Source organism: Buteo buteo, chromosome 24 (assembly GCF_964188355.1).
Source record: "Buteo buteo chromosome 24, bButBut1.hap1.1, whole genome shotgun sequence".
Lineage (NCBI taxonomy): Eukaryota > Metazoa > Chordata > Aves > Accipitriformes > Accipitridae > Buteo > Buteo buteo.
In genome coordinates this window covers 256705-284271 of record NC_134194.1, presented here as the reverse complement: position 1 = coordinate 284271, position 27567 = coordinate 256705, and the positions used below count along the sequence as shown (strand labels likewise).

General features: G+C 39.3%; 1 protein-coding gene across 6 annotated transcripts in view; it reads left to right on the top strand.

The window, feature by feature from the left end:
* The window catches only part of KDM3B (lysine demethylase 3B), a 71982-nt gene that overhangs the window by 1270 nt on the left and 43145 nt on the right, over positions 1-27567 (top strand). For 3 of the 6 annotated variants that reach the window (XR_012654332.1, XM_075056945.1, XM_075056949.1), the window contains exons 2-5: positions 22098-22265; positions 24702-24815; positions 25260-25365; positions 26887-27011. Coding sequence is in view for 5 of the 6 variants with exons in the window: in XM_075056945.1 (XP_074913046.1) it covers positions 22098-22265; positions 24702-24815; positions 25260-25365; positions 26887-27011 (513 nt within the window). In the remaining variant the exon portion in view is untranslated. Of the gene's footprint in view, positions 1-15343; positions 15478-22097; positions 22266-24701; positions 24816-25259; positions 25366-25880; positions 26357-26442; positions 26530-26886; positions 27012-27567 lie in introns of those variants that run through there. The other 3 variants (XM_075056946.1, XM_075056948.1, XM_075056947.1) reach the window with 3 other exon arrangements.

Here is a 27567-nt window from a genome sequence, read left to right as displayed (position 1 = left end):
TTGTCTTCCTACAATAATGCTGCTTTCTTTGGCCTTGTTTTAGAACTGCAACTAGGGCTATCAGTAGGACATAGTATGCTGGTTTTAGCTTTGGAAGCCCAGGTGGCCTGGCACCCTATGTCTGCAGTTGAGAGTTGTGGTGATGTGCTCTAGCTCCTCCCTTATTTGTTTAAGGAAGAAGAAAAAAAACAACAAACAACAACCCTATGCAGAAAGGGGATCCTTCAAAAGGAAAACAGGACAAGTGTTTGAGACTCTTATCTGAAACATGAAGAGGTATTGGGCTAAGACCTGGTTGGGAGTGCTACTCCTGTAGCAGACTGCATTTGACGTGTGTATCATCAGTACTCTTGCATTATGGAATCATCCATCCCAAATATAGTATGATGTATGAATTTTGGTGTACCTGATCTTATTACTATTTTGGTGGAAGGACTGATGGAGTGTTGCTTCTTTTTTTTGTGTGTGAATCTCTGTCCAATAAAAGGTAGTCACTTGTTTTCTGGTTAGTCATTGCTCTCCCAACCATGTGATGCCTGTTAGACTACCCTAACAAAGCAAAAATCATCTTCTGTGCTTGATAGCATGGGAAGAATAGGATTTTTTTGGTGTGTGAGTTCATTGCCTTTGTTCAGCACTGCAGTTCTCGCCCCAGTTCCTTTCATCAATAACCTTCCACTTAGCAAAGTTTCAGTGATGCAGCTGTCTCTAAACAGTATATTTATTCTCCAGGTCTGTACAAGAACTCTTAGATGTGAACTGTGTAAAAATACTCAAGGCATGTTTTTCAGAGTTCTGTAATGTAGGATATTTAGTGTTGTCATGGAACCTTCCATGCATAATGAACGCTGCTTTGACAATGATAACGATATACTATCAGAAAAATAAGTTGTCTTTTTAAACTCATCCTGCCAGAAGAAGTGACAAGTTGGCACCAAGCAGTCAACCACAGTTCAGGAGATACTCATCTAAGGTAAAGTAATAATGTGGATTAGGTCTGAAAAAGGCTAGGAAAAAAAAATCTATTCTGCTCTTTGGGTTACTTAAGTCTGTGCTTTTTTGTGATATCCTGTAAGGATGGTTTCACTTACTAGCCCATAGTCTGGCTTAGGGCTTTTAGAAATACAAAACTGCAGTTGAATATCTACACCTTTCCAAGGCAGAAAACTCAGGAAGAGACAGGAAGTATAGAACTTAAAGCCTTTCAGAAAGTAGCTGAAATAGCTTCTTTCTTTTTTTTTTTTTAATATTGGCATTTTACGAAACTATTAATTTTTCTGGTGGGGTAAAGCCTCTGAAAAGGTTTTGCTTTTTTTCTCTGTATAAATTTGGTTATAGAGAGTAGCTCTTAAATAATCTTACTTTGATAAAATGTGGAACAATCTAATAATGGTTAGTCCACAAAAAAAAAAAAAAGTATAATGGTCAGTCCTAGTTGTGCCATCTTCAGAGCACCAAGAAGAAATTCTGAGGGAAAACTTTGCTGCTATTAGAAAACAGCTTTGCCTCTTCTAACTAGAAACAGATCTTGCCATTTTTCTCAAGATGTCTGTTAGGACAGAATCATAAAAGATCTGTCAAGCTTTAGCTCAGTATTGTCCTAATATTGTAAAAGGACATGTTACATGTTAATGCCAAAGTAGCTTAATGTGTCATATGCAGGATGGTACTGCTTTTGCTTATGTGGAAAACAAAAGTGTGTGAGATGACTATTTTAATGGACAGACAAGCTATACAAATACTGTGGAAGTTGGGAGGCCTAGAACACAAGGTGTTTTGAGTAGGACTGTTTTGGAATAATCCGTATATGCTTCTTATGATAGATGGTAGAGAAATGGTGGCTTGGTGGTTTGTTTTTTTTACCTCTTTATGGATAGCAAGTTATGTCTCACAAGACTTTTTATGCCTGAGTTTTTATCTTTCCTACAGGAATCTGCACATTCAACTGAATGTATTCTGAAGACATTTTCACTTGTTCATGATATGTAGGTTATACAGCTTAATGAAAACACATAGTAATCTAAAGTGTCTTGTTGATAAGGGATTTCGTTGAATAAAGTTGATGTTTAGAAATGGTCTGAGCTGTGGAATAAGCTTAATTTACCTTGCAAGTGTCAGAACTTTTTGAGTTAACCATAAATATCAGGGTATTTCAACTAGTTTTTCTAACTAGGTCACATTGGAAAAGAATATCTTCCTGTGTGGAGACTGTATGTCATAGATGAGGGACACTGGAACCCTACAAGACTGGATTTAGATATACGTGCTCTCAAGCAGTTTTCAGATGCTGCTTGGAAGTCATCTTGACAGTAGGGAAGAATGTGGGAAGATGTCCGTATACTGTCTGTTTGGGATAGGGTGTGTGGAGGTTCTCGCCAGCTGTGTATATGTCCGCTGCAGAATTTCAGTTCTCTCTCACTGGGACTGAATGGGGAGTTTGTAGAGGCTTTCAAACTGCAATAGATATGGAAAGAGGAGTTTTTGGATAGGGAGTTGAAACTGGGACTCCGTGGAAGTGGTGCGACAGTTCACAACCAGCTGGGTTTATGTGAGTCCGGGATATTCAGATTGCTTTCTGTGCCACTGTACTTGTCTTCATTTCCTTCTGTCCTGCACAAGTGATCATGTTCCTGGAGCATTCCTCCTGTCAGCAAGACACTTGCATGTGTTTGCGTATTGAAAGAATATATGAGGGGAATGGACCACGGAATGTGCTCTAGGCTTTGTCTCACTCCCTAAGTAATGTCTCCTATCGCTGCTGTTGAAGGCAGGATACTGGGCTGGATGGATGTTGGCAAGACCGGTAGGCATAGCTTTAATGCTTCGTGTTGTAAAAGAGATGTTTAAGAACAAACAGGATGTTGAACATTTTTTTCAAATAAAATTTTTTTTGCTTTGCAAGTAAAATATGGTTCTTTGAAGGAGAGCTGACTGCAAAAGTAGTGGATATACGTTTTCTCCACTTAATCTGTGATGCTTTGTTGGTGGTCTAAGTACAAAGTACTATGAATGCTTCTTATGCCCTTCTTATGCACGTTTTTTTTCTGGTAGCCTTTCTGTCTTCCCATCTGTGAAAGATAGACATCCACACTGAAAAATTTGCATTCATACAATGAGCAGTGTCTTCTGTGGCTCCACTGATTACTTTTCTCAGGGTTCAATCGTGTTATGAGAGATTCTATAGCCATTTATACTACTGAGATGTAAGGAGCAGGGATGATGTGAGGGGGATGGAATACCTCTGCATTTGTAGCTTATGTAAGTATAAGTTTACATGATTTAGTAAAAAAAAAAAGTCTTGGCTTCTTTGGCAGTGTAACTGCAGTAGGGGAAACTCAGTGTGACTTGCGAAATTCTCAAAAGGATCTTGGCAGAGCTGAAGTGGTTATCAAGTTATAGATGAGGAATGGGGTGGAGACTCAATCTAATGAGCCTTCCCAGTCTTGTGCCATCTCTGGTGTTCATGTGTCGTGCTCACTGAATAGTAAGGGGCAGGGCAGATGGTGGCTGTGGAAGGAATTGGTAGGACTGATCTCGGCGGTGGTGTTACTAGGGCTGGCCTTGGGACTGGGAGGTGAAGAGATGTTCCTCCAAAATACAGGCTATGGAGAAGTAACAGTAACAGAATTGGTGTGGCAGTGTACCAGAGAGGCTTACTAGCCTGCACGCATTTGGTTAAACCCTTTGCAGAGCCGTCCTTACACAACACTGATTCCATGTCCATTGGGTACCTTTTCACCCTGCTGTCTTCCATGTTTCTGTTAACCAAGACACTCCAAGTTCCCCTCCCCCCCGCCCTTTTCCCTATTTGAGGTTACTTGTAATTTCTTGACACCTGGTAGCAATTGCTGTACACATGCAGGAGTTTGTTGAACTGCTTTATTCCTGGGGATTATCAAAGTGCCCACTTTGAATGTTCACGGTGCCTACATGGCATTTATGCAGTGTTTCTGCTATTTTAGGAAGTGTCCTACTATTGCACACATGCTATGATGATCTGCATGTTTGCAGTAATTTCAATACATTTTAAACCTATTGGACTTGCACAAAATAAATATGTTTGGGGAAGTCTAGGTAGAAATATGGAACCTCTAGATTGAGAAGGTAAGCTTCTAAGACAGAGAAATGCTGCCTTTAATACAGCAGTCTGAGTATTTTACATTTGTGTCAATGAAAGGACAGCTGTACCAAACAAGGTCAAAGGGTTGACCTAGTCCTGCCCTGTCCAGCCTTGCACTGGTCAGATGTGGATGTCCCTATGCAGCTGTGGAAGGGGCATCTAAATTGCTAAGCTTTCCACCAGTAGGCTGCCAGGTGGGAGTTTTCTGAAATTATGCTTAGCTGTAAAATCACACACAGCATAACTGCTATATGTTTGCATCAGTGAAGGGCTATGTCCTGGTTTTGGCTGGGATAGAGTTAATTTTCTTCCTGGTAGCTGGTACATTATGTTTTGGATTTAGTGTGAGAATAAAGTTGATAGCACACTGATGTTTTAGTTGTTGCGAAGTAGTGCTCATCCTAAGTTAAAGATTTTTCGGTTTCCTGTGCTCTGCCAGCAAGCAGGTGCACAAGAAGCTGGGAGGGAGTGTGGCCAGGACAGCTGACCCAAACTAGCCAAAGTTTGGTATGGATATTCCATACCATAGAATGTCATGCTCAGTATATAAACTGGGGGGAGTTGGCTGGGAGGGGCAGATCGCTGCTCAGGCATCACCCAGCAGGTGGTGAACAATTGCATTGTGCATCACTTGTCTTTTTTTGCATCCAATTTCTCTCTTTTTGTTGTATTCCTTTTCAATTATTATTATTGTTATTATTATTGTTATTATATTTTATTTTAGTTATTAAACTGTTCTCTCAACCCATGAGTTTTAGGTTTTTTTCCCCAATTGTCCTCCTCCTCCCACTGGGAGGGGGAGGAGTGAGCAAGTGGCTGCCTGGTGCTTAGTTGCTGGCTTCCATGACAGGCTGAAAAATAAGTTTTTGCTCATCTGATAGTGGGTGCTCTGTAGAGCTTACTGATGTATAAATATTGGATTGACTTTGCAGCGTCAGTCTCTTCCTGTGTTTGTTGCAGCAGAATCAAAGATTTCAGATTCCCTAGTTCAGACTTAGTGAACCATGGTTACTTGACTTTGGAAAATTGCTGCTCAAATAGGCTTACTGCTTAAAATATATATTCAAGGAATCTCTTACTAGAGTTAACCCATCTTCTTTATATTTAGCGGTAATTGCATCTACAAGTTTTATTTATACTGATATAAGTGATAAGAAAAATTGTAGTGTTCTTGCACGTTAAATTAATAGGAGTATTCAGATCCAGCCTCTGCAAGTGAAAGCTGGAAAGTTACTGGGTGCTGGCAAAGTCTGACTGCAGGAAGCTCCTTGTAAGTGTTTGCATTTGCAGATCAAACTCTCTGCCTTTGAAGAATTTGAACGTTCCAACTACAGGCAGAAGAGATTTAGAGATTTCATCAAAATTATTTGTTTTGACCTTTTTGAATATTGTTTTGTAGTGTTGAAGTGCAACAACAGAAACAAGGAAAAATGGCAAGAAAAATAAAATATACTTTGGCAAGACCTTAGATTCCTCCCCTCCCCCCCTCTCCCCCGTCATTGTCAAAACATAGCATATTTTTCCTTCGGCTGTTTATTTTCTTGGGCGGACAGTGTTGACATGGTATGTACAGGGCTTGCTTTTTACCAAATAAAATGCCATAAGCTGGGAAAGTAGAAACCATATGTTTTATGATCTGTTTGGTGAATATGTGGTCACTTCATTTAGCTAAATTTTTAGTTATGGCTACAGAAAGCAGTAGGCTCAGTAAGAGCTGTGCAAATAGAGTAAAATTTAGCAAGTTGAATTCTAGTACATATAATTTAGGTCCCTGTCTTGACACATTTGTTGGTATGTTTTTCTCTAAGGCGTGTATGCGTCACACTTCAAATAAAAACGAAAGACTGGATCATGCATTTGTAATGACAGTAGTTCAGCACTGTAACTGATAAGGTTTTTGAGCTACAGGTTGGCAGCTGGGAGATCATTTTGTCATTCAAATGGTTGCAGAAAGTCAGGTTTCTGTGAAGTCCATACTACAATGTTTTCTCAGTTTTCAGTGGAGGTATCGGTGGGGTACTAGAAATTTGAAAGGTTTCTTTTGTTTGTTTGTTCATGCTTCTACGTGTGACTGCAGGGCACTGCCTCATGCAGAAATTCCTGTGGAATAGTAGTAGTTGCATCCTTTTTTCTGTCAGGTTTGAAATGGAAGACTGGTTATTTCGTAGGAGGTGAAAACACATGGACTTGTGCATATGGAGCAACGTCTGCTTGAAATGCAAGTGATTATGACAAAGTTGTTTGGGGGTTTTGTCTTGAGTTATTGTGTTACGTTGCTCTGACGGCAGTCCATTTTCTAAACGTTTTGGATGAAAAAGGTAGGCTAGTGTTTTAATCGAGAAACTACTTCAAGAAATCTGTTTTGTAGTTTTAACTTAAGGTACAAGCATTAATTTTTTTTTCTGTAGGAAAGCAATCTTCTGCATGTAGTGTGTATATACATATTTCTTGGGTGAGCTTGGTGTGCTGAGTAGCTGTTATCTTTTGGCTGATCTTGTTCTGTGCTTCAGTGAATTCCTTGATTGTTAATTAGACTGACCATTCTTTTTTTCCTTCAAGGTCCGTCTTGTGATTGTTTGCATTTCTAGGGTTTTTCCATGCACATATTTTGACTTTTCCGTGTTGCCACCATATGCTTGAGGTTTTTACAGAGCTCCCACTTTTTTAACCAACTTCCAAGCTGATGGTGGCTTAAAAAATATTTCTATATAGCCACATCATGTTCTTATAGAAACGTTTGGAGAAATGTCTTTCCAGGAAGACTTAGCCAGTGTAATGGAAGTTTGTGTATCATGTTTGCGTTTGGTTGTTGAATAGCGTTTTAATGTGGTCATAAAATACATTTGCTCATATAGTAACTTCTCCCTGATAGTGTTAGAGTGCTCTCTAAGTAGTCTTAATGCTTTCAGTTTCAACTGCTGATTACAGAACCAAAACAAAACTCAGTTTTACCTCCACATAGTTATTGTCCTGAGTTCACTGTGTTTGTGACTCAAGTTACTTGCACAATGCTTCATGCTTTCCCCGTGAAGCCGCTGGTGTCTGCAGCTAATAATTTGTGCTATACCTCCTTTTGATTAGATGCTCTATCAGTGGCAGATTTATTTTCTTCTGTAGTTTCTAAGTATGTTTTATTTTGAAACTGTTCTTCTTGCGAGCTTATCTGTAGTTGGAAGAAATCTTACTACTTCTGTCTTGTTATCATTGACTAACTAATCATGCTCTTCTGAGGTATTGCTGCTTGGTAGCGACTGCCTTGTTGCCAGTACTCACTGTTGGGAGTCCCTTTTTAGTATCCTACCTACACCAGATAGTGGTGCTCTGTTTGCAAAACACAAAGAAAGATGGCAAGATTTTCTTGTGTCGTCAAGTTTTCTTTGCAGTTTTTGCATGCTTAGCAGACCTTTTGCCATCTTTCTGAATTTCCTCCAAAAAGCCATGGTTTTGTTGATGTCCACTTGTTCATTTTGACATTAATAACTGCATTCAGAGACGAGTTTCATTTGTTAGACTTGCTTAGTATGCTAAATGACATTGAGGTGGGTGATTCTGGAGAGAGGCTGACAGTTTCTTAGACATTCTTCTAAAGAATGGCATAATTTCCTACTTAAGAAGAATAGCTTTGGTTTCTTATTTTCAGATTGCTGAGAATGTGGCATTAAGCTCCAGGTTAAAGCTTTTCTTTGAGACTGGGTTTCTTTTAACTGTTGTCATGTGGTCTATCGTCTAATAACCTAAAATCTTTTACTTTATCCAATTTAATCTATAAAACTCAGCAAAAATGAGATGTACTACTACTTTATCACTAACGTTTTTTCAAGGAAGATGCCAAACTTGGAAAGCAAAGGAAAAAGAGTGAGGCAAACCAAAATTAGCAATCAAATAGCCAATTTTCAGAGGCTGTGATTGTAAGAACTTCCAAAACCTCCTCAGATTCTTCTCTGGTCTGCATAAGGTACCGTTAGACTTGAGGCCAGGAATGTGTCTAAAGAAATTTGGTACTTTTTATACAAGCTTTATCAGTGACATTATTAATTATGTTGCAATAATAATTCAACTGCTTCAGTACTTGCCATATTAAATCTAATAATTTTCATCCTGCTTTTACCATTCCCAGCAGACTCTTGTAAGTCCCAGCCTTCTTCATTTTCAGTGCAGTGCCATTTGATGCTTTGGATGCTCAAGTTCAGTTTGGATACAGTACGAGAAAGTCCTTCATATCATATGTAAGCTATGTAGTTAAAACTTTCTTTCACTTTTAACTCTTTCCATTTATTGCCATTCTTTTCTTTTTGCAGACCCCTCCCCCAGCCCTCACCTGAAACTTATTCTAATATTTGGCAAACTACTGGTGTTGTCTTAATAGACTAATAGTAACTAATAGTTACCAGGTTCTTTTTTTCTTATTTTTAAATACAGGTGTATTTGCCACTTGCCAGTATACAGGTACCAATATTAAATTTTTTAAAAAGTCTGAGTATCAAACCTGCAATTTAAGGTGTAGCTTTTCCTTCAGAGTTCTGAACTGGAGGTTCTCATCCTTTTCTTGCTGATACTTGGGTTGTAGAATACTTGGTATTAGGAACAGCTTACTTGGACTTCTAGGTGATTTGTTGTGCAAAACAGAAGATCTCTTTGCAATCCAAATAGCTGCAGAAAGAAAAAATAGTCAAAAAAGATTGTCTTGCTATTATTTCACTGAAGTTGGTTTTTATGATACTTTGATTGAGATGCAAGCAGACATCAGGTGAACATGCATTTTAGAAGAAACAACAACAAAAAGCACAGTATTTGACAAAAATATGTACGTTTCCAAAACAAATTTATTCTATGAAACTCACACTTTCCAATAGCTAGAGTATTTCAAGTTACTAATAGCAGAGAATATTCAGAACTATTAATTTTAGTATAAATTAAGGAAAAAAGGTGTCACATTTTGAGGATAGGCCTGGGGAGTGGTGAATGAGTTCTTAGTGTACAAAATGGGCTGGTGCTGCTTCAAAAGGCAGTCTGTCTGCCTGTGCAGCAAGGAGGTCTCCGATGGCAGGAAGTTTCTGTAGGAATGCAAACATTTTCTGAAATAAAGTTCCTCTTAAAAAGCAAAGCGTAGTGATTAACATATTTGGCTCTGCCTGGTGTAAAATATACCACAATTACTGGATTCATTTCAGAGTGTGACGGATGTTACATAACTGACTTGAGATACGGCTTGCATAAAGTGGTACAGTGTCTAATGTGCATGGCTTTGCAGTTTTTGATTCGGTTGGTTTGATAGACTCATGTTGACCATGCAGCCACAGGGCTACGAGGTTACTGTTAGATCCCACATTTGACTTGGATAGCATTTGTTATCCAAGAGAGATACCTGGCACAGTCATTTTCTTGTTTGGCATAAACCAAAACTGTCCAAATCAGCTCATATTGGAAGTGTTTAGCTGCTTGACAGTTGTCGTGAGTTTTAGTGGCTAAAGTGGGAAAAAAGCAGTGCTGCAGCATGTAGGAGAGACAATAGTCCAGTACTTTATGTTCCTGCTCTTAATGTGTAAGAAAAAACTTGTCGATGAAGACTTCAGTGGAAGAGTTTGGTCTGATGTTACCAAGTCAATATAGTAGCTAGCTACTATCAAAAAAAAAAAAAAAAAAAGGCAATTGCCCTTCCTATCTCTTATGCATGATGCTTCATTGGACCCTTAAGCAAACAGCATGGAGGAAGATTGCAGGAAATTAATAATTCCTTGTGTGTGCTTAGTTTCTAGGCCACATGTTCCCTAAATGTACACACCATGGAGTCAGCTGAGTTGCTTGTTCAAGGGGAAGCAATGGGACTGTGTAGTGACAGTGGTGAGGCAGTGAGTGTCATGGCGCTTTCACTAACAGCAAGCTGCTGGAGTGCGATTTGATCTTCGTTTTATCTGATCTAAGGGTTTTTACCTGCCTCAATTTCTAAAGCACATAAACTACATAAACTGACTACAAAGAACCTCCAGCATTTTCTCAAAGTGCTGTTTTGAAAGTAACTTCTTAAAGATACTTTGCATACAGAATTATAAATGCACATATTTGTTACTTGCTGTGTATCAGGAGAATAAAGCTCTGTGCTACTTCAAGACTTTTTAAATTTTGAATTTTGGACAGCTACTGTGCTTTGATAATGATCTGGTTTGCATAGGGGCCAAATCTCACAGGGAGGGGGCAGGAATATTGAGGCCACCCTCAATCTGCCTTTTGCATTTGGATTGTATTAAGTGGAATCTTTGAAGTTCCAGGTTCGGTGTAAATCTGCTTGTATTTCACCTTGTGTTGTAAAGAAAATCGTGCATTGGTTTTGAGTAGTGTCTTGTTACAAGGATTAGGTAACATGGATTGAGGCCTGTTGCGAAATGGAGTGGTTTAGACTGCTTAAAGAATCACCTGTAATAGTATTAGCAAAAATTATTTAATAGGAATTTATATAAAAGTGTGACTTCACAGAATTCAGTGGTGAGATTCACCCTATTACTTAATGCATGAATGAACTGCGTAAAGGAAAATTAAGTTAGAATCAAGCTAAAATATGTATACAGAGACTGAAGACACAATAGGGTAAAGAGAAACATACAAAGGAAAATCGAGTTAGAATTGATTTTTCGTGATTTGTACTTATTTTACAGGAATGTAAAAAGGCAGGGGAGACCCTCCCATTGAGTCACGAGGTTCAGAGAACAACCCCTTGCTTTCTGAACTCCTGTCGGAGTCTAGGTGTGGCTGGATCAACTCCTAGTCCCAGACTTGTGCAATGGTTTGTATCTAAAAGGATTATGAGTATAATAGCAGCCTGAGAGTCATTCACAGTCAAATACAGTTCATGACAGTAATTTAAATATAGATTTAAAAAGCAATATTTGTAATATACTTGCTATAGAACATTCAGGTTAGTACACACACATCCATAAAGACACTAAGAGATATACATAAGTGAGTAAAAGAGGTATACCTGTTAAAAATTCCCCTCGGTCAGTGAAAATATTCACACCAAATGCTTCAGCATCCTTCTCAATGGGTGAAGGGTTGAGCCTCAAGTAGCAGAGCGTATCAGCCCAAGTCTTTTTGGCTTTCAATGACAGACCTCCAATTTTCACAAACTGAAGAGTTTGTGAGCTCTGAGAGGCATCCCATTCAGAGGGAGATGCTGGTCGCAGCCTGCTGCAACCCAGGAGAGCTCAAAGGGTCTCACTTGGTACTACTGTTTATAGGTTTGTGAGATGATTGGCTTTAGTCATCAGCAAATTACTGGGATTCCAGTAGCACTGGTACTGTTACGCATGAGTTACAATTCAGATAAGGAAGGCTCCAGGGCTGTCAGAAAATTACTTAAGATTCAGATATGGGATGCTCCAAGGTTGTCGGGAGAGGGCTGGGATATGTCTCAAGGTTGTTAGGAGAGAACTAATTATCTCTACTCCCGTCCCCCACCTCTGCCAGGCAGCCCGAGTCCTTGGAATGGTCAGCACGACTGACTCCCTGTCTTAGCCATGCAAGAGCGTCTGGTACGGTCAAGGGACACTTAACCGCCCAACTTATTAGTTACGCTAAGGCCTAGCAAGACTTCCCGAGTTCGCAGATGGGCCCAGAGAGGGGAAGGAATGCACCACCACAAGGCCAAACTAGATTGCTCTCACATTCATACCTGTGATAATTAGGGTTGTGGACTGTGTATGTGTCACGGAGGCACCGACAGGGCTGATTGTACAGGGCTGTGAGTGTTGCTCATTTTTGTTACAACAGGACTGTGGCAGTTGCAGCAGGCTCTAAAATGACCATGCACTGAAGTCGGTACAGAATGGGGAATTCATTACAGAATTTAACTATGGCATTCTTGTTTTGCAATTGCTCCTGATTCCCCTTATAATTCTGTTTTGTATTAAAGTAAAAAAAACAAAAACAAAACGGAAAGGGAAACTTAATCATTGTTGTAGTGTCAAATGAACTGACTAAACAAACCTATACTTCAGATATGCTATATTTGGGTACTTAAAGATCTAAATTTTACTGTAGAGTTTGCCATATATTACTGTGATGTCAGACCATTGTTCAGACTTCAGATGTAATAATCATGACACCATCCAAGAGAGATTTAAATTCTAGGAAGCTGCTTTCATTCAGTAGTTGTTTGAAATGGCTATACAACTAGTTATTTCTGTATTCGCCCCAACAACTTGTATAAAGAGTGTTCCAGAAAGGTGTTCAACATTGATTTGATTCTCCATGTCATATTGTGTTCTGTTGCTTTTTACTCTTATTTGTATGTGATCACCTGTCTCCCACCTCCATGTCTCTCTGTTGTCATTCCATCCTGTTGCATCAAACCATCATTAATTGTACCAGTGCCATTCCTGACATGCTTCTCTAGCCTCTTTTCCATCTCTACCGTACAGAGGTCTTTACAGTGTCCCTGCATAGTCTCTTCATTGCTTCTGTTCTTGCAATCTGTCATTCAAGGAAATTTTCTTACCTAAGTATTTCTAGTTGAATCTTAATCCCAAATAGGATTATTTATTCTCTTTTCGGCAGGCCTTTCATGAGGAACAGGTTATTAATTCCCCTTTCAGTCGTCTTTTTTCTTGATAAAGCAACCTAATTTGACCACTCCGAAGTCTGCATTTTCTAGACCTTTTATTGTTCTTGTTTGCTTTCTTCTGCTGTCTCCTGTTGTTCTGACCTGAACTGGTCATAAGTATTCTAGCAGAGGACTTACTGAGGCTGAGTAGAGACAATCACTTCAGGTGTATTGTGCACTCCACACCTGTTCATGTGCATGTCTGTCCTTTTTTTGAAACAGCATGAGATAGCTGAACATATACCACCTCATGATCCATTATAATCTGCTCACTTTTTTTTCTATAAAACTGATACTTGTCCTGTCACTGGTAGTTTCTGCCTTTGTTTAGCACCTTGTGCTTATTTTTGTGATTGTGTTGTGCTCTGATCTGAGGCAGTTTCTCAAGTTTATCAAGATAATTTTGAATTCTGTCTTCAAGTGTGCTTGCAGAGCTTTCCAACATGTGATCTTTCTGCTGAAATTTGCAGTCCTGGTGTCAGTTACGACATTCAATGACTGTTCTCAAACACTTTCATTTTTGAAACTAGAACAGATTCCTATGAAGACCCACAGTCTAATGCTCCCATTTTATCAGAGAATAGTTGGGGTTTGTGCTCAGCATATAGGCTATCTTTTCCTGGTGTGAAATGTTATATAAAAGTGTTCCAAAGCCTAAATTCAAGGTGAGAGATCTGTACTTCTCTACTTAGAAGACCCAGTAATCCTTCTTCAAACAGAGTGTGACAGGGCCTTTAATCTGTATCTACCCGTGAATGTTTTTAAGTGACTTTTGTATGAGAAAGTTACTATTCTTTCTTTGTAGCAATGGATTACCAAAGCATTTTCATATTTTTCTGGGAAACCTTGAATATTAAAGTAAGGCAAAATTGTTATTTGTGTTGCATGCAACTGAAGATTATAAAAACTGTATTTATCAAAAAAAGCTGTTAATTTAAAAAAAAGTGAATTGCTCACATCTGTTGAATACTCCAGATGCATTGCTTCTCAGGATGCAATGCTTTGTTCTCAGTATATGTCCAACATCTTCTAACAAAGAAATAGGCTACTAATTTCGGACTGGCAGTGCTAGAAATGTATTTTGTGATTCCATCAGCCTACCAGAAAAAGTGAGGTAGGACTGTACCATCATCCTTGTTATTTTCTTTGGAAATTTTTAAATCGGCTGCCAGCTTTATCATTGCTAATGTGTTTCCTGGTCATCAGTGCATCAAAACTAAGTATCATTGGACCAAATACAAATGTTTCTTGAAATTCACATGAAGTACTCCTTTTCAGTGTTAGAGATCCATTAGGTTTATGGTTTTTATGTGTTTAACTCATACTCTTGTACGTATTTAGTAGTATTTAGTACAATGTGACACTAATATTTTACAGAAGTAACAAAAAAACAGCAAAAGTTTGATTATTCAACAAAATAATATTTTTATCAAATCAGAATTGATAGACCTATAATTTTTGTAGTTTTGTTTTGATTTTCATGCTGTCCTGTCTATGTTGGACAGAACTGCACTGAGGCTAGTAATCATATTCATAATTCCTTGTCCTTTTTTATAACTGGCTCCTTAACTGTTGAAATTGTTGAAAGAAGGGGTTTTAAAAAAGTCTAAAGTATATGAAGGCGGGTATTTTGTTAAGCTCTTGCAAAAAAAAAGTTACTGTTACCTGGAACCCATTGATTCGTAAACACGTTCATCTTTACTATAAATTAAGTACTGTTGTAGATTACTGTGCACAATTAAGTGCTGACTCATGGTACCAGTGCTCATCCTCAGTTGCAAAACAGAAACACTTAAAATAAATATTTGTGGCCATTTATTAGCAGCTTGCTACCCCACAAGGTAATGGCTTTAGGAGAGTTACAATTTCCCGAGCTCCTGCTTTTTAATACTATTTCTGCCCTAGATCCTGTCAAAAGTGGTTTTGATTGTTTTGCTTAATTATCATTGAGTTATAAGCATAGGAAAGTGCCAAGGAAATAGAAAAACTATGTATATTTTCTAATTTTAGTTATATATTTAGTGTCTGCTCTAATCAGTATCAGCCTTTAAGCATAATTGTTCTGTCTAATGACTGTGGTTTCTTGGTTCTGTGATGAAATCTACTTTTTGTCTGGCTCGATACAAATTATTTCAGAGGAGGATTTTTCTCCTTAGTTTTTTTTCCCTAATTTTCCTGGCTTTGGGAATCAGCTGCATTAAAACACCTAGTATGTGTATATATATTGCAGATTGGATTTTTTTGCCTTTACTTATAAGAAATAGTTTGAAGCATGATTACTGGATTGGAAGCTAAAAGTTTTCTAAGCATCGGTGTGTACATCATTTTTGTCTTGTTTGATGGATTCCAAAATAATACTTTGATTGCATTAGAAAACTACTGTAGTTTTTTAAATCTCATTTAATGGTGGTACTAGCTGCATGAGATCTCGTATGTCTCTCTCAAGTTGAAATCTCAGTATCTACCTTCCCTTCTTTTCTGTCCCACATGTTGACATGTGTAGTTCTTTCTACATCATGAGGAAGAGGTCATGGAGCAACTTGTTACCCAGTTTTACTTGGTAGTCGGCAACAGATTCCTACCAGTGCCTCCTTTCTGGGCATAAGTACTATTATTCCAATTTACAGATGGGGAAACTCAGCCAATGAGACTAAATGGCTTGACCAAGGTCATGCAGGAAGCCTCTGATGAAGCAGGGAATTGAACGTGGTCTCTGGCTACTCTCTAGCAACTGATGGACCATCCTTCCTTTCAAAACTAGGTAAAATTTAAGACCATTTTAAGGAATATTTTTTAACTTGGATTTTTTTGCCATCTTCTGCTTTTTATAATATCTAAAACCCTAAAATGTAAAGTTTTAATGTTTTTCATAGATGGCATCTACATTAGACCTTTGTGCAAATTCTAAAGCAATAAGCTGCAGTATTTTTTCTATTATAAATCATGTTTAAAGCCTGCGTGTCACATATTGGTATTTTTTATCACATCTGTCTTATCAACGCTATGGTCTCCCTGTTGTTGCTGCTTTTATAGTGGAACGGATGTTGGAAGACTTCAGGGGCGATTCCATTTGAACCAGACTGTAGTTCTCTATAGTGTATTAAGGCCTGAATGTGACAGTAGTAGCTAGACAAGAATGTGTCTTCTGGAAGAACTGCTTCAGGCTGTCTCTATATCAAATAAAGCAGAGCAACAGCTCTGCTTTCTAGTGTCACTTTTTATTGGGACAGGCAAAAAAAAAAAGGGGGGGGGAGGAGAATTACAGGTGTCCATGCACCCTGTGTTTTTTATGTTGGAAAAAAAGCTGGTTTTGTAGATGTAAAAAAACCCGAACAAACCCCAAACCACCAAAACATAAAATTCTTTATTGTTTTCAATTAGATATTGCTTAGGGAAAGTGTTTTTCCCCATAGGAGAACTTGGGAAATCCTGCAGGTACATTTTTTTTGTCTAAGCAGCATTATTTTATGTGATACAGACATACCTGCACTAATTGCATATCTAGTTGCTGTCATCAATACCACTGTTTAAAAGCATTGATATTAACAAAGCACTAATGCTGTTCTTATCAATGGCTTGTCTAAACTGATTATGAGCAGAGTTAGGAGGGTTAGCAGAAGATATTGTTGGTAGATGTGACCCTATGAATTGTAGGGCCATTGATACATTTGATAGATAATTTATTCTGATGTAGCCAGTGCTTTAGCATACAGGTGTTTCCCTCTTGACTCAGAACTACACAATTTTCAAAATAAGCTGAAAAAAAACCCCAGGAAGTTCTCAGTTATAATGCAGCTGCTCTGCTTAAGGCTTCTGTGTTTTTCAATAAAGGTAGAATATTTCTGTTTCCCACTTTAAATATCAAAAGGAAATAAGTTTATTACTGCTCAAGTCTGTCTCATCTGTCCTTACTTTCCTTGCTTTAGGCGTCTCTTTCAGGATTTCCTTAGTGTTTTTTCTCATAGAATCTAAGCATATTGGGCATCAGTTCATGAATGTGCTGTAGTTTATTTTCTGTAGTAATACAAAGTGGTATATGCACAAACACTCAGTGTGCTGTGCAAGTCAGCTTCTGCTTCTTGCGCACTCAGTACACAAAGTGATTTCTATTGCAGATTCTGGAAACATTAACTGAGAACATAGCTGTTTTTATTGAGGCTTTCATCCTCTTTGTTGCTGTGTGATCTCTTGGAAGCTACTGACAATATCATGTGTGTTGTTGCATGGATCTGGAAAAACTGCCCTGTGTATCTGTGTGTAGGAAAATACTCTGTTGGGTATTGACTTAGAGTTAGTAATACCTTTCTTAATGGTTATAAGTCAAAGTTTGGCAGGACTGCATTGGTTATGTTGATTATACAAAGATGGAAGAAAACTGAATATTGAACGTAAAGCATGTAAAAAAAACTTGCCATGACTTCTCTGTTTTGCAGGGCAGAGAGATGATCTTAATATGATAATGTTGTCAGTCTTTTCTCTCCTTTTGACCCAGTTCATGAGTCTGGGGTTTTAGAAAGGAAAAATATAAGGTCTGTTTTCTGATGGAAAAGAAAGTGATGGAATGGAATAGTTCAGTTGGAAGGGACCTACAATGATCATCTAGTCCAACTGCCTGACCACTTCAGGGCTGACCAAAAGTTAAAGCATGTTATTAAGGGCGCTGTCCAAATGCTTCTTGAACACTGACAGGCATGGGGCATCGACCACCTCTTTAGGAAGTCTGTTCCAGTGTTTGACCACCTTCTTTCTAAAGAAATGCTTCCTAATGTCCAGTCTGAACCTCCCCTGATGCAGCTTTGAACCATTCCCATGCGTCCCGTCCCGGGATCCCAGGGAGAAGAGATCAGCACCTCCCTCTCCATGTCCCCTCTTCAGGAAGCTGTAGAGAGCGATGCGGTCGCCCCTCAGCCTCCTTTTCTCCAAACAAGACAAACCCAGAGTCCTCAGCCGCTCCTCAGCGGACATGCCTTCCAGCCCTGTCATCTGCTTGGTTGCCCTCCTCTGGACACGTTCGAGGGCCTCCACATTCTTCTTAAATTAAGGGGCCCAGCACTGCACACAGGACTTGAGGTGAGGCTGCACCAACGCTGAATACAGCGGGACAGTCCCCTCTCTTGACCATCTGGTCATGCTGTGTTTGATGCCCCCCCCAGATGCAGTTTGTCCTCTTGGGTGCCAGGGCACGCTGCTGGCTCCTGTGGAGCCTGCTGCCAACCAGCACCCGAAGACCCCTTTCTGCAGGGCTGCTCTCCAGCTACTCCTCTCCCGGTTTGTGTCTGGCATTACTCCATCCCCAGTGCAGAATCCGGTATTTGTTCTTGTTACATTTCATGCCCTTGATGATTGTCCAGTGCTCCAGTCTATCTAGATCCCTGTGCAAGGCCTCTCATCCCTTGAGAGAGTCAGCAGCACCTGCCAGTTTGGTGTCATCAGCAAACTTGCTAATACTGCATTCATCTCCTGCATCCAGATCATTGGTAAAAATATGGAACAGCACTGGCACTAGGATTGAGCCCTGAGGAGCACTTCTGGTGACCGGTCGCCAGACAGGTGTAGCCCCATTCACTACAACCCTTTGAGCCCTGCCGTCCAGCCAGTTCTTCACCCAGAGTACTGTGAACCTGCTTATATCACAGTTGGACTACTTGTCCAGAAGGATGCTGTGAGGGTCAGTATCTAAAGCCTTACTAAAATCCAGAAAAAGTACGTCCACTGCCTTTCCTTCATCCACCAGGTGGGTGGTCTTGTCACAGAAGGAGATTAAATTAAACAGGACTTTCCCTTTGTGAACCCATGTTGGCTGTGCCTGATGATTACATTGTCCTTTTAATGTCTTTCAACAGCACCCTGTATGATTTTCATAATTTTTCCAGGTACTGAGGTTAGACTCACAGGTCTGTAGTTCCCTGGGTCTTCCCTCATGCCCTTGTAAACTGGAATAATGTCGCCTAGCTTCCCGTCAGTCAGTGGGGACCTCCTCAGACTACAAAGACCTTTGGTAGATGATTGAGAGGGGTCCTGTTGTAATGTCTTCTAGGATGTTACAGACAGCATTGCTACTGCTTTCTATATGATGGGTACACACTTATTTTTCAGAATACTCAGTGAGCCTCTGTCGTGGTTTAAGCCCAGCCACCAACAAAGCACCATGAAGCTGTTCGCTCACTCCTCCCCCCCACCCTGCCCCAGCCCCGGTGGGATGACGAGGAGAAAATATAAAGGCAGGGTCAAGGATCGAGACAAAGACAGGGAGGGATCGCTCCCCACTTGTGGTCATGGGCAAAAGACAGGCTCAACTTGGGGAAGAAACAAAACCAATTTAATTGACTACCAATCCAACCAAAACAAGGATATTGGGAAGTAAAACCCAACCTGAGAACACCTTCCCCCCAGCCCTCCCTCCTTCCTGCCTCAACTCCACTCCCGGTTCTCTCCACCTCCTCCCCCCGGTGGCGCAGGGGGACAGGGGATGGGTGCTGGGGTCCATTCATCCCACCTTGTCTCTGCCGCTCCTTCCTTCTCGGGAGGAGGACTCCTCACTCGTCCCCTGCTCCGGCAGGGGCTCCTCCACAGGAGACAGTTCTCCATGAACTTCTCCAGCATGGGTGCTTTCTGTGGGCTGCAGCCCTTCAGTCACAGACTGCTCCAGCGCGAGCTTTCCTGTGGAGTTCCAGCCATTTTGGAGGGCATCCAACTGCTCCGGCGTGGGCTCCTCCACGGGCTGCAGGTGGGGATCTGCTCCCCCGCTCCCCTCCTTCTTCGCTGACCTCGGTATCTGCACAGGAATTTCTCTCACATTTCAATCCCAGTACTCACTGCAGATTCTCCCAGAGGCGCTACCACCATTGCTGGATGGGTTCGGCCTTGGCCAGCAGCAGGTCCGACTTGGAGCCGGGGAAGCTTCTAGCAGCTTCTCACAGGAGCCATCCCTGCAGCCTTCCCCTGCTACCAAAACCCCGCCACAGAAACCCAAAACAGCCTCTTAAACATGGAACATCCATCTTGAAGTTCATTGCAGGCTATTTCTCGTTTGTTTTTGTTTTTTTTTTTTTTAATTGGGGAGTAATGTGTTAAATTTGCAGCTAAAAGTACAGCTGTTCCACTTAGAAATGTGAGGTGTCTTACAGGTTAAGAATGGAAGAAATTTTCTTATAGTCTTAATTCATGTGTGTCATAAGGTAAATTGACTTGTTTAAGTCTTTTGTGAAGTAATAAATTAAAAATAAACCTAATAGGTATCCTTATTTATTTGGGACAGAGTGATAAGCTGCAGTTTATTGCTTGTTTGAATTTGTCTGCCTTTAATGATCCTTGCCAATTAGTTCAAGGGGACATGCTAGTGAGGTCCTGTCTGCGTAGCTACTTATAAAATTTCCTCTCCTTTTCATCAGATTCTTAAATATCTTGCAAAAAGGCATATATTCCAAAGTCAGCATTATTCTGTTAGTTCTTTTTGACAACATTTTTTCATATAACCTTCATGATAAGAGAATCATAATAAGATGATTACCTCACTAATACTGTGCATATAAACAAATAATTCCTTTTTGTTATTCTTGCATGATAGTCCTCTCTCTTTCATATGCTACTGTTATAAATTAATATGTATAATATGATTGAAATAACCAGGAAGCTGCTAAAGTCCTGTATACAGCCCCCATCAGTTACTATTTAAAATAGGGAAACAGTAACTAGACATGATTTAGGGTTTAGAAACTAACTACTAGACAATGGGGCTTTGTAAATAAATAGGGTGTTTGTCAGAAGAGGTAATGGATTGTGGTCTGGCCAATAAACCTTGAAGAACCGCTTGGAACTGCCAAGATTAGGGAAGTAGTAGGTAAAAGGTAATTCCTACAGGGGTAGATTGTGACCACCAACTCATTGACCACCTACTCAAAAGAAGACAATGAAGGATGAAGACAGAGTCTGTGCACTAATTTACGTGAGGGGTGAAGAAGAGAGAACCAATCGTTAAGGAAAATAACAATGAATATGTATTAGTTGGATTTTTTTGAGGTAAGGGTGTGCTGTCTTGAGACAGGCACCTGTTCATGTGCATCAGTGAAATTAGATTGAAAATACCTCTACTCCATGTGTTATTGGCTTGCACACTGGGTAAATGAACCCCAGTTGTGGGACAACACTACTGCCAAAGTAGCACAAAATAGTCTGATTTCCACTATATTGCTGAAATTTGGTGAATAGAAGGAAGGAAATATTGAAAGATCCAGTTGTCTTTCTCTGCAGGGCAGCTTAAGCTTAAGCAGCAATGGAGTTCAAGAGTTCATCAGGAGAATTGCTTCATATTTGCTCCCTGTCCCCTTGGAGTTTGAGCTTTTGAGTCTGGGGGGAGGAGTGGGGAAGAGGAGTGTATGAGTGGTCTGTTAATACCTCTTTTAATAAGGATTACTGGTAAAGCAGAGAGCTGTCTGTCTCTGGTTAGTGCCCTGTTACCCCCAGTGATCTTGTAATTATTACAAAACTCTGTTTTGACTGTCTAGCTTAAGGTGTTTCTTAACTGATTAGGAATTTCTTGCTGTTCATCTGACATATTTGATTATATTTGTGTCATATGTAAGTTCTGTAGATGAAAGATTGGAATGTGACTGTGTCTTAACATTTAATAGCCCTAGTTGTTAGGACATGGAATGAGACTTGTAACCTGCGTTCCTGTTCTTAGCATTCTTGCCATGTAATTTCATATGGCTTTAGCATTTGTCCTTCGTGCTAGGAAAAAAGAGGGTGATATCTCAGAACAGTGATTTAGAATGGTAGTGTGGTTTATATTGTCACACTTGTAAATAAGGTAATGAAAAATCTGGTGAGTAGGTATTTCTGGATAATCCCATGCCATCCAAAATATTTGCATTTGGTTCAGGGAGTTTAATAATGTGCAACACAACACAAAACTTCTGATTTAGAATTGATTTCACAAACACAAACTTTCCTGGCTAAAGGATTTAATTCTGTGAATGTCATTTAACCATACTGACACAGGCTGTCTGTTGAAGTGCCAAGTAAGAGTGTCTAAATTCTCTAAAAAATCACAATGTGAAAGAGGCTTGCATTGGGTCATCAGCTGTATTTTGGAATGAACAATTTTCACATCTTTAATTTTGTATGGGGAAATGCAGCATTTGGAGCCAGTGATGTGTGTTTGGGGATAAATTGCTGTGAATTTGATTCCCATTTCTTTTGTAATGTTTGATAGCTATATAGATGTGATATTCTCAGTATTATCATTACAATACTTATCCTGATTTTTCTGACTAAAGCTGCTCTCTCCTTATCCACAGGGACTGTAGGAATCTATTTTTTTTTCTATTCAGTGTCTGAAAAGAGCTGAAATACCTTCTATTTTTTTTTTTTTTTTATCAGATCTTTGTGGAATTCGACGGCTGTAACTGGAAGCAACATGCCTGGGTGAAAGTCCATGCTGAAGAAGTTATAGTGTTGTTGCTGGAAGGATCATTGGTTTGGGCACCTCGAAATGATCCAGTTATGCTTCAGGGGACTCGAGTCTCACTGGCACAGTGGCCTGCACTGGTGAGTATTTGGCCAAAAGCTCTCACACCCTCAGAGGTTTGCATCAACTCTACTGTGAAACACAGGGCTTGGATATTGTACAGGGCACCATTTTTCAAGTATCAAAAGTTGCTTGGGGATGGATTTATTTTTTTTTTAATGGTAAATAGGAGAGCAGTTAACTGGGAATTATAGTGCTTTTGCAAAGGCATCTGAGAGGCAGTATGCTTCCAGTTCTGCCCCAGAAATTGAAAGGCGTTACCTCATGGAAATGAGATATTGTGGGTCTCTGAAGAAATGTGGTACATATCTGAAAAGATTGTTTATCCCTATTTTAGAACTTTGAGTGTGTTAGGCTTTTCTGAATTGTGAGAATAAGCCTTTTAGTCTTACTATGGACTCTCTAGAGCTCTGTATGGTAAAGGTTGCTGCATAATTTTAGTAGGTGTTCCTGAAGGCACTTTGGGGAAGAAAATAGACTGTGGGCTGTGCCTGACTATAAACCATAAGTTGGCCACTCCTAATCTAAACTAAAAATTTGATTTCAGTGGTGTTGTCAGCATTAACTAACATGACATGGAAAATTTTCTCCTGTTTCTCGAAGTGGTTATCCCTATTGCTGTTTATGTGGCAGTTACATGTCATGACACTTGAGACCAAAGCCAATATGTTTTAGCTAGCATATCTGAATATACCCATTTTGCAAACATCCTGATGAGTAGTATGTAGTGAAGAGCATTCCTTACATCCTTCTTTCTTCTCTTAGTGGGTTCTGAAAAGGAAAGATCATTATGTGTTAGAATCCTACCCTCGTTTTCATGCTGTTTAATTTTTATTATTTTGCTCTTTTCTTTTCTCCTGCAGTTCTTGGACTGCTTGGGATCCAACTTTCTGCTTTTTAATATTACATTTTGTGCATGGGCATGTTGAAATGTCTTTTCCATTCAAGGACCTTGTGCCTTGTTAGAATTTGAATTTAGTGTTTTAAATGGACACTTGGGCTCAAAGCAACAAGTTCAGCACTGCATCTTTCTCTGAGGGTTTCTTTATTGCATTTGTCTTAAGGCAGAAGAAAACAAGGCCTTTACAGCAGAGATTTTGTATATAGTGTTTTTTCCATAGGCAGAGTCTTCCTTTCAGTGTACATCCAGCTTGTCTCCAAGAGTGAACTCCACTTAAATTTCATCTGGGAAACTGTGTTTATACAGGATCAGTTTCTTTCAGATGATTCCCTAATATCTTGATTATCTGAGTGATTTGGGGGTGTGATTTGGGGGTATTACCATAGTCTGCACACAAATTGTGTAATGAGTTGTGTCAGAACCTGTTAGAGTATTTCCAGTATAACTCGAGCTGTATCTGTAGACTTGCTGAAAAAATGTTTCCATCCCATGTACTCTGGACAGCTGCGTGAGCACTCAAGGTTTCAGTAAGTACTAGAGGCCTACCCAAATAACTGCATAGGAATACAGACTGGAGTTAGCCAAAGTACCAGAGTACCTATGTGCAATGTAGACAATTCTGGGAAGCCAACTACTTAGCATTATAAGGTGAATTTTTTTGGGGGGTGGGTTTTGGGGTTGTGTTTTTGGTTTTTTTTTTTTGTTTTTTTGAGATGTATGACTTATGAATGCGTATTCATCCTTCATTGTCTCTTTCTTGTAGTCTGTTCACTTTTAAGAAATAGTTTTACATAAACTGAGAAAATAAATTTTATATTATACTGTTGTGTGCAGGAGAATGGAGTGTGAACAAACTTGATGAGAGCTGTTAAGGGAAAAATGTCATGAATGCTTGTGTGTTAAAATCATGTAAGTGTGAGCGTGAGACAGATAACACATTTCAGAGACTCCAATGGTTGGAAACTTCCTCTTCCATCAGCAAGTTATGTTATAAGGCTATCTATCATTCTGTTTCTGCTAGGTGTTTTTAGCAATTTGTCCTGCAGCTTGAATGTCAATAGTACACCTGCTATGAACTTCAGTTTTGCACAAAGTGCAAGCAAAAAAAGCTCCCCTTTAATAATATGCCTATAAATTACTTACACCTGATCTCTGTACGGGAATAAAAATGCTGCTTTCAAGAGGCTGTACCCAAAATATGTAGGATAGTTTGAACCATTAACTAAAGCTTTTTTTAATGTGAGCATCGGAAGATGCTTACCTGTGAAAAAACAAATACCACAAAAGGTGTTTTCAGTTCTGCTTTAAGTTCTAATGAAGAAGTGGAGCCAATTTTCTGTAGTTCCTTCTTGTAATATGCCACACTTGCAAGAATTATTGGCTTAGGCATAGTGAGTGATAATTTGCATTAAAACTCAGGCACTGGACGGTGCAAGTTGAGAAATGAAACTTTTAATTCTTTGTGATACTTAAATAGCATGTGAAAACAACTATCGTTGGCCTGTATGTGTGCTCAGTCATTTTTATAATCTTTGTTTTTTCTTGTTCATCACAGACCTTCACTCCTCTAGTAGATAAGCTGGGTTTAGGCTCTGTGGTCCCAGTGGAGTTTCTTCTGGACAGACATTTACGTTTCCTGTCTGATGCCAGTGGATTACGTTTGTTTCAGGTATTTGAACTGTGTTCAGTTAAAGTGCAAATTTAACTTCATGCTGTGCTTATCAGATTTTTTTTTTTTTTTTTTTTTACTGTTCCACTTAGATATTCTTGTCTTCCTCCTTTCACTGCCCTGTCATGTATATGTGTTTGTTTCCCTGCTTTTCCAGGTGCTTACCTAACCTCCATCTGCATTCAGAAAGTCCTAGTTCCTCTCTGTATTGGTCAGTTAGAGAGCTAGTTGTCAAGCATTGTGTAGCTAATAGTTGCAGTGGAAGTTTTGCAACAGCTTTTGCATAGCTAGTCCTTGTTTTCCTCCTGGCATGTTCAGCAATGTTTTTATTAATTTTACTTTTTTTTGGTTTGTCAGTCTCAGAGAGCGCTGTCCCTTAAAAACTAATGATTCTATTACCTTGAAAGACTAGACTTTTATGTTAAAACTGTTTCTTGTTGGCAGATGGGAACAGAGAGTCAAAATCAGATTCTGCAGGAACAGCCTTCACTAAGAGAATCTGTCAATGCATTGATCAGTGACCAGAAGCTTCAGGAGATATTTAGCAGAGGTGAGACTGTGTTTTTCTGTCTCAGAGCTACTTCGTTGTGGAACAGTTAGACTATGCTGGGATTTGTGAAGGCGAATAGTAATAGTATCTGTTACTGTTTGATTTGGAAGGTCAATTTTCTGTATTGTTTTGCACGTTCTTTACAAAGAAGCATTGTTTTGTCACAGATACAGGTAAGCAGTTGCTGGGATAAAACCAGAAATACATACTGTGAATGATCACTGAAGATGTAGTTGAAGCAGGATTAACACAGGATTGATAACATCCATGTATTTACAACTTCCTTTATTTTAAGTTTTAGTTTCGTATTTTTAAAGTTTTGGTCCTGTTCTCTGGTTCTGTTCTATAATACTGGAAATTTAGAAGTGAAGTTACTCTGTAGTTGTTGATCTTTAAAAAAATTTCATTTGTTACGTCAAATTCAAATTTTGGCATTTTGATAATTAAAACATGAATTGTTTAAGTTGAAAATATGGTGTGGCTGTGGCTGCTCAGCAGAGAGTTAATACCTTAACTGTTGTCTGGATTGTGTGTTAGGGTTAAGCCTGATTGCAGCTTTTGTTGTCAGATTGGGGTCTTCTAGTTTGAGGGCTAAAACTATTTTCTATCCAGAGTTTGGGTTCATGGGCCAGGTGGCCACCCTAGAGGTAGGCTTACATTTGAAGGACGATGTAATTCTTAATGAGTATTTGGTGCCTTTTGGTTAAATAAAATGTTTGTTGATAAAAATGCTATGAGGACAATACTTCTTACGTGACCAAGTAGCTTCAGAATTGTCCAGTTTGGAGCCTTCTTCTGAAGTGCCTAGTTCTGGGTTTATCAGATATAGGCTGTTGGATCATGTGGATTTTGATGATCTAATATTAACAGTTTTTTTTGTCTGGACTTAGGGTAGGAGGAAAGCTCTGCATGCTGATGTGGAAAGTGAGGGCAGGGTCGGAGGAAACCTTTCTGTAGATGATCCATTACCCGTGTCAAAGAACTAAGACTGGTTGGTTTAGAGACATTGGATATTTGTGCAATTATATTAAATTTTCCACACTTACAAATATATGTTTCTATTCTGAAATGCATGTCGTTTATACTGGGATTTGATGCATCTGGACTGAGTCAGAATGCTATGTCTGTTCACTGGATTGATGCTTCATAATTACAGACCTGTAGGTGAGAAAGCAAAATAGTTTAGTTAGCAAGGACCCCCCCCTCTGTCTAGCTTGATTTTGTCAAAGGAGTGAGTTTATTTTGATCTTTCAATTTTTATTCTTTTTACTTCTAAACTGTATTAATTTTGTCTTTACAGTAGCTTTGAGTTACGGCAATGAGGACTTATTGACTTTTTACAATAGAATGTTTGGCTTACGCAGGATTTGCAGCAGAAGCCCTAGTGTTTTAATTTTTTTCCACCTGAAAGATGACACTTCAAGCCTTAATTATGTGCACAGAACTCTTTCATTGTATGACTCTTAACTAGTATGACACAAAGCTTGTCTGGGAAATGTACTCAAAGTCCTTCTTTTCCAGGTCCTTACAGTGTCCAAGGCCAAAGAGTCAAGGTTTACCAACCAGAGGATGAAAACAGCTGGCTCTCTGGTGTTGTGAGCCATCAAGACCCAATAACTCGTCTTATGGAAGTGTCTGTGACTGAGGTAAAAATATGAAGCACTGGTTTGGTGTTCCTAAAACAGCATTCCTCAATATCTCGTGGAGAATCACAGCTTCACCAAAACTTGTGCTTTTGGTTCTTTACTCATTTTTTAAAGCAGATAAGAATTATCCATGTTGCAATTTGCAGAATTTTTTTTTTTTTTCCTGTTATGATGACTTTCTACAATAAATGATGATACACAGCCCACTTCTATAAAAGAAGCTATAAGAATTTTTTTGGAAATGAGGGCTATGTGAAAAAATATTGGAAGTGGTTTTCTGGATGGGAGAGCATGCTGATGTACAGAAAGCTACCTTCTGGGTCTATTACACTTTGGTCTTCCTATGCCTTCTCTCAGCTTCTATCTGACAGGCTGTACAAGTGGTTTGAAACAAGTGTAGCATAGAAGATGAAGTCTTAGTCTAAACAAAATTGTTGATGTATTTTACCTTAGGCTGTTTATTTTTCCCCTGTTCCTATCAGTAAACCTAGTAAGTGGTGTAAACAGCACAGAAAATCTGTGCACTGCTAGAGTTACCTGGTTTGTATTATATGCT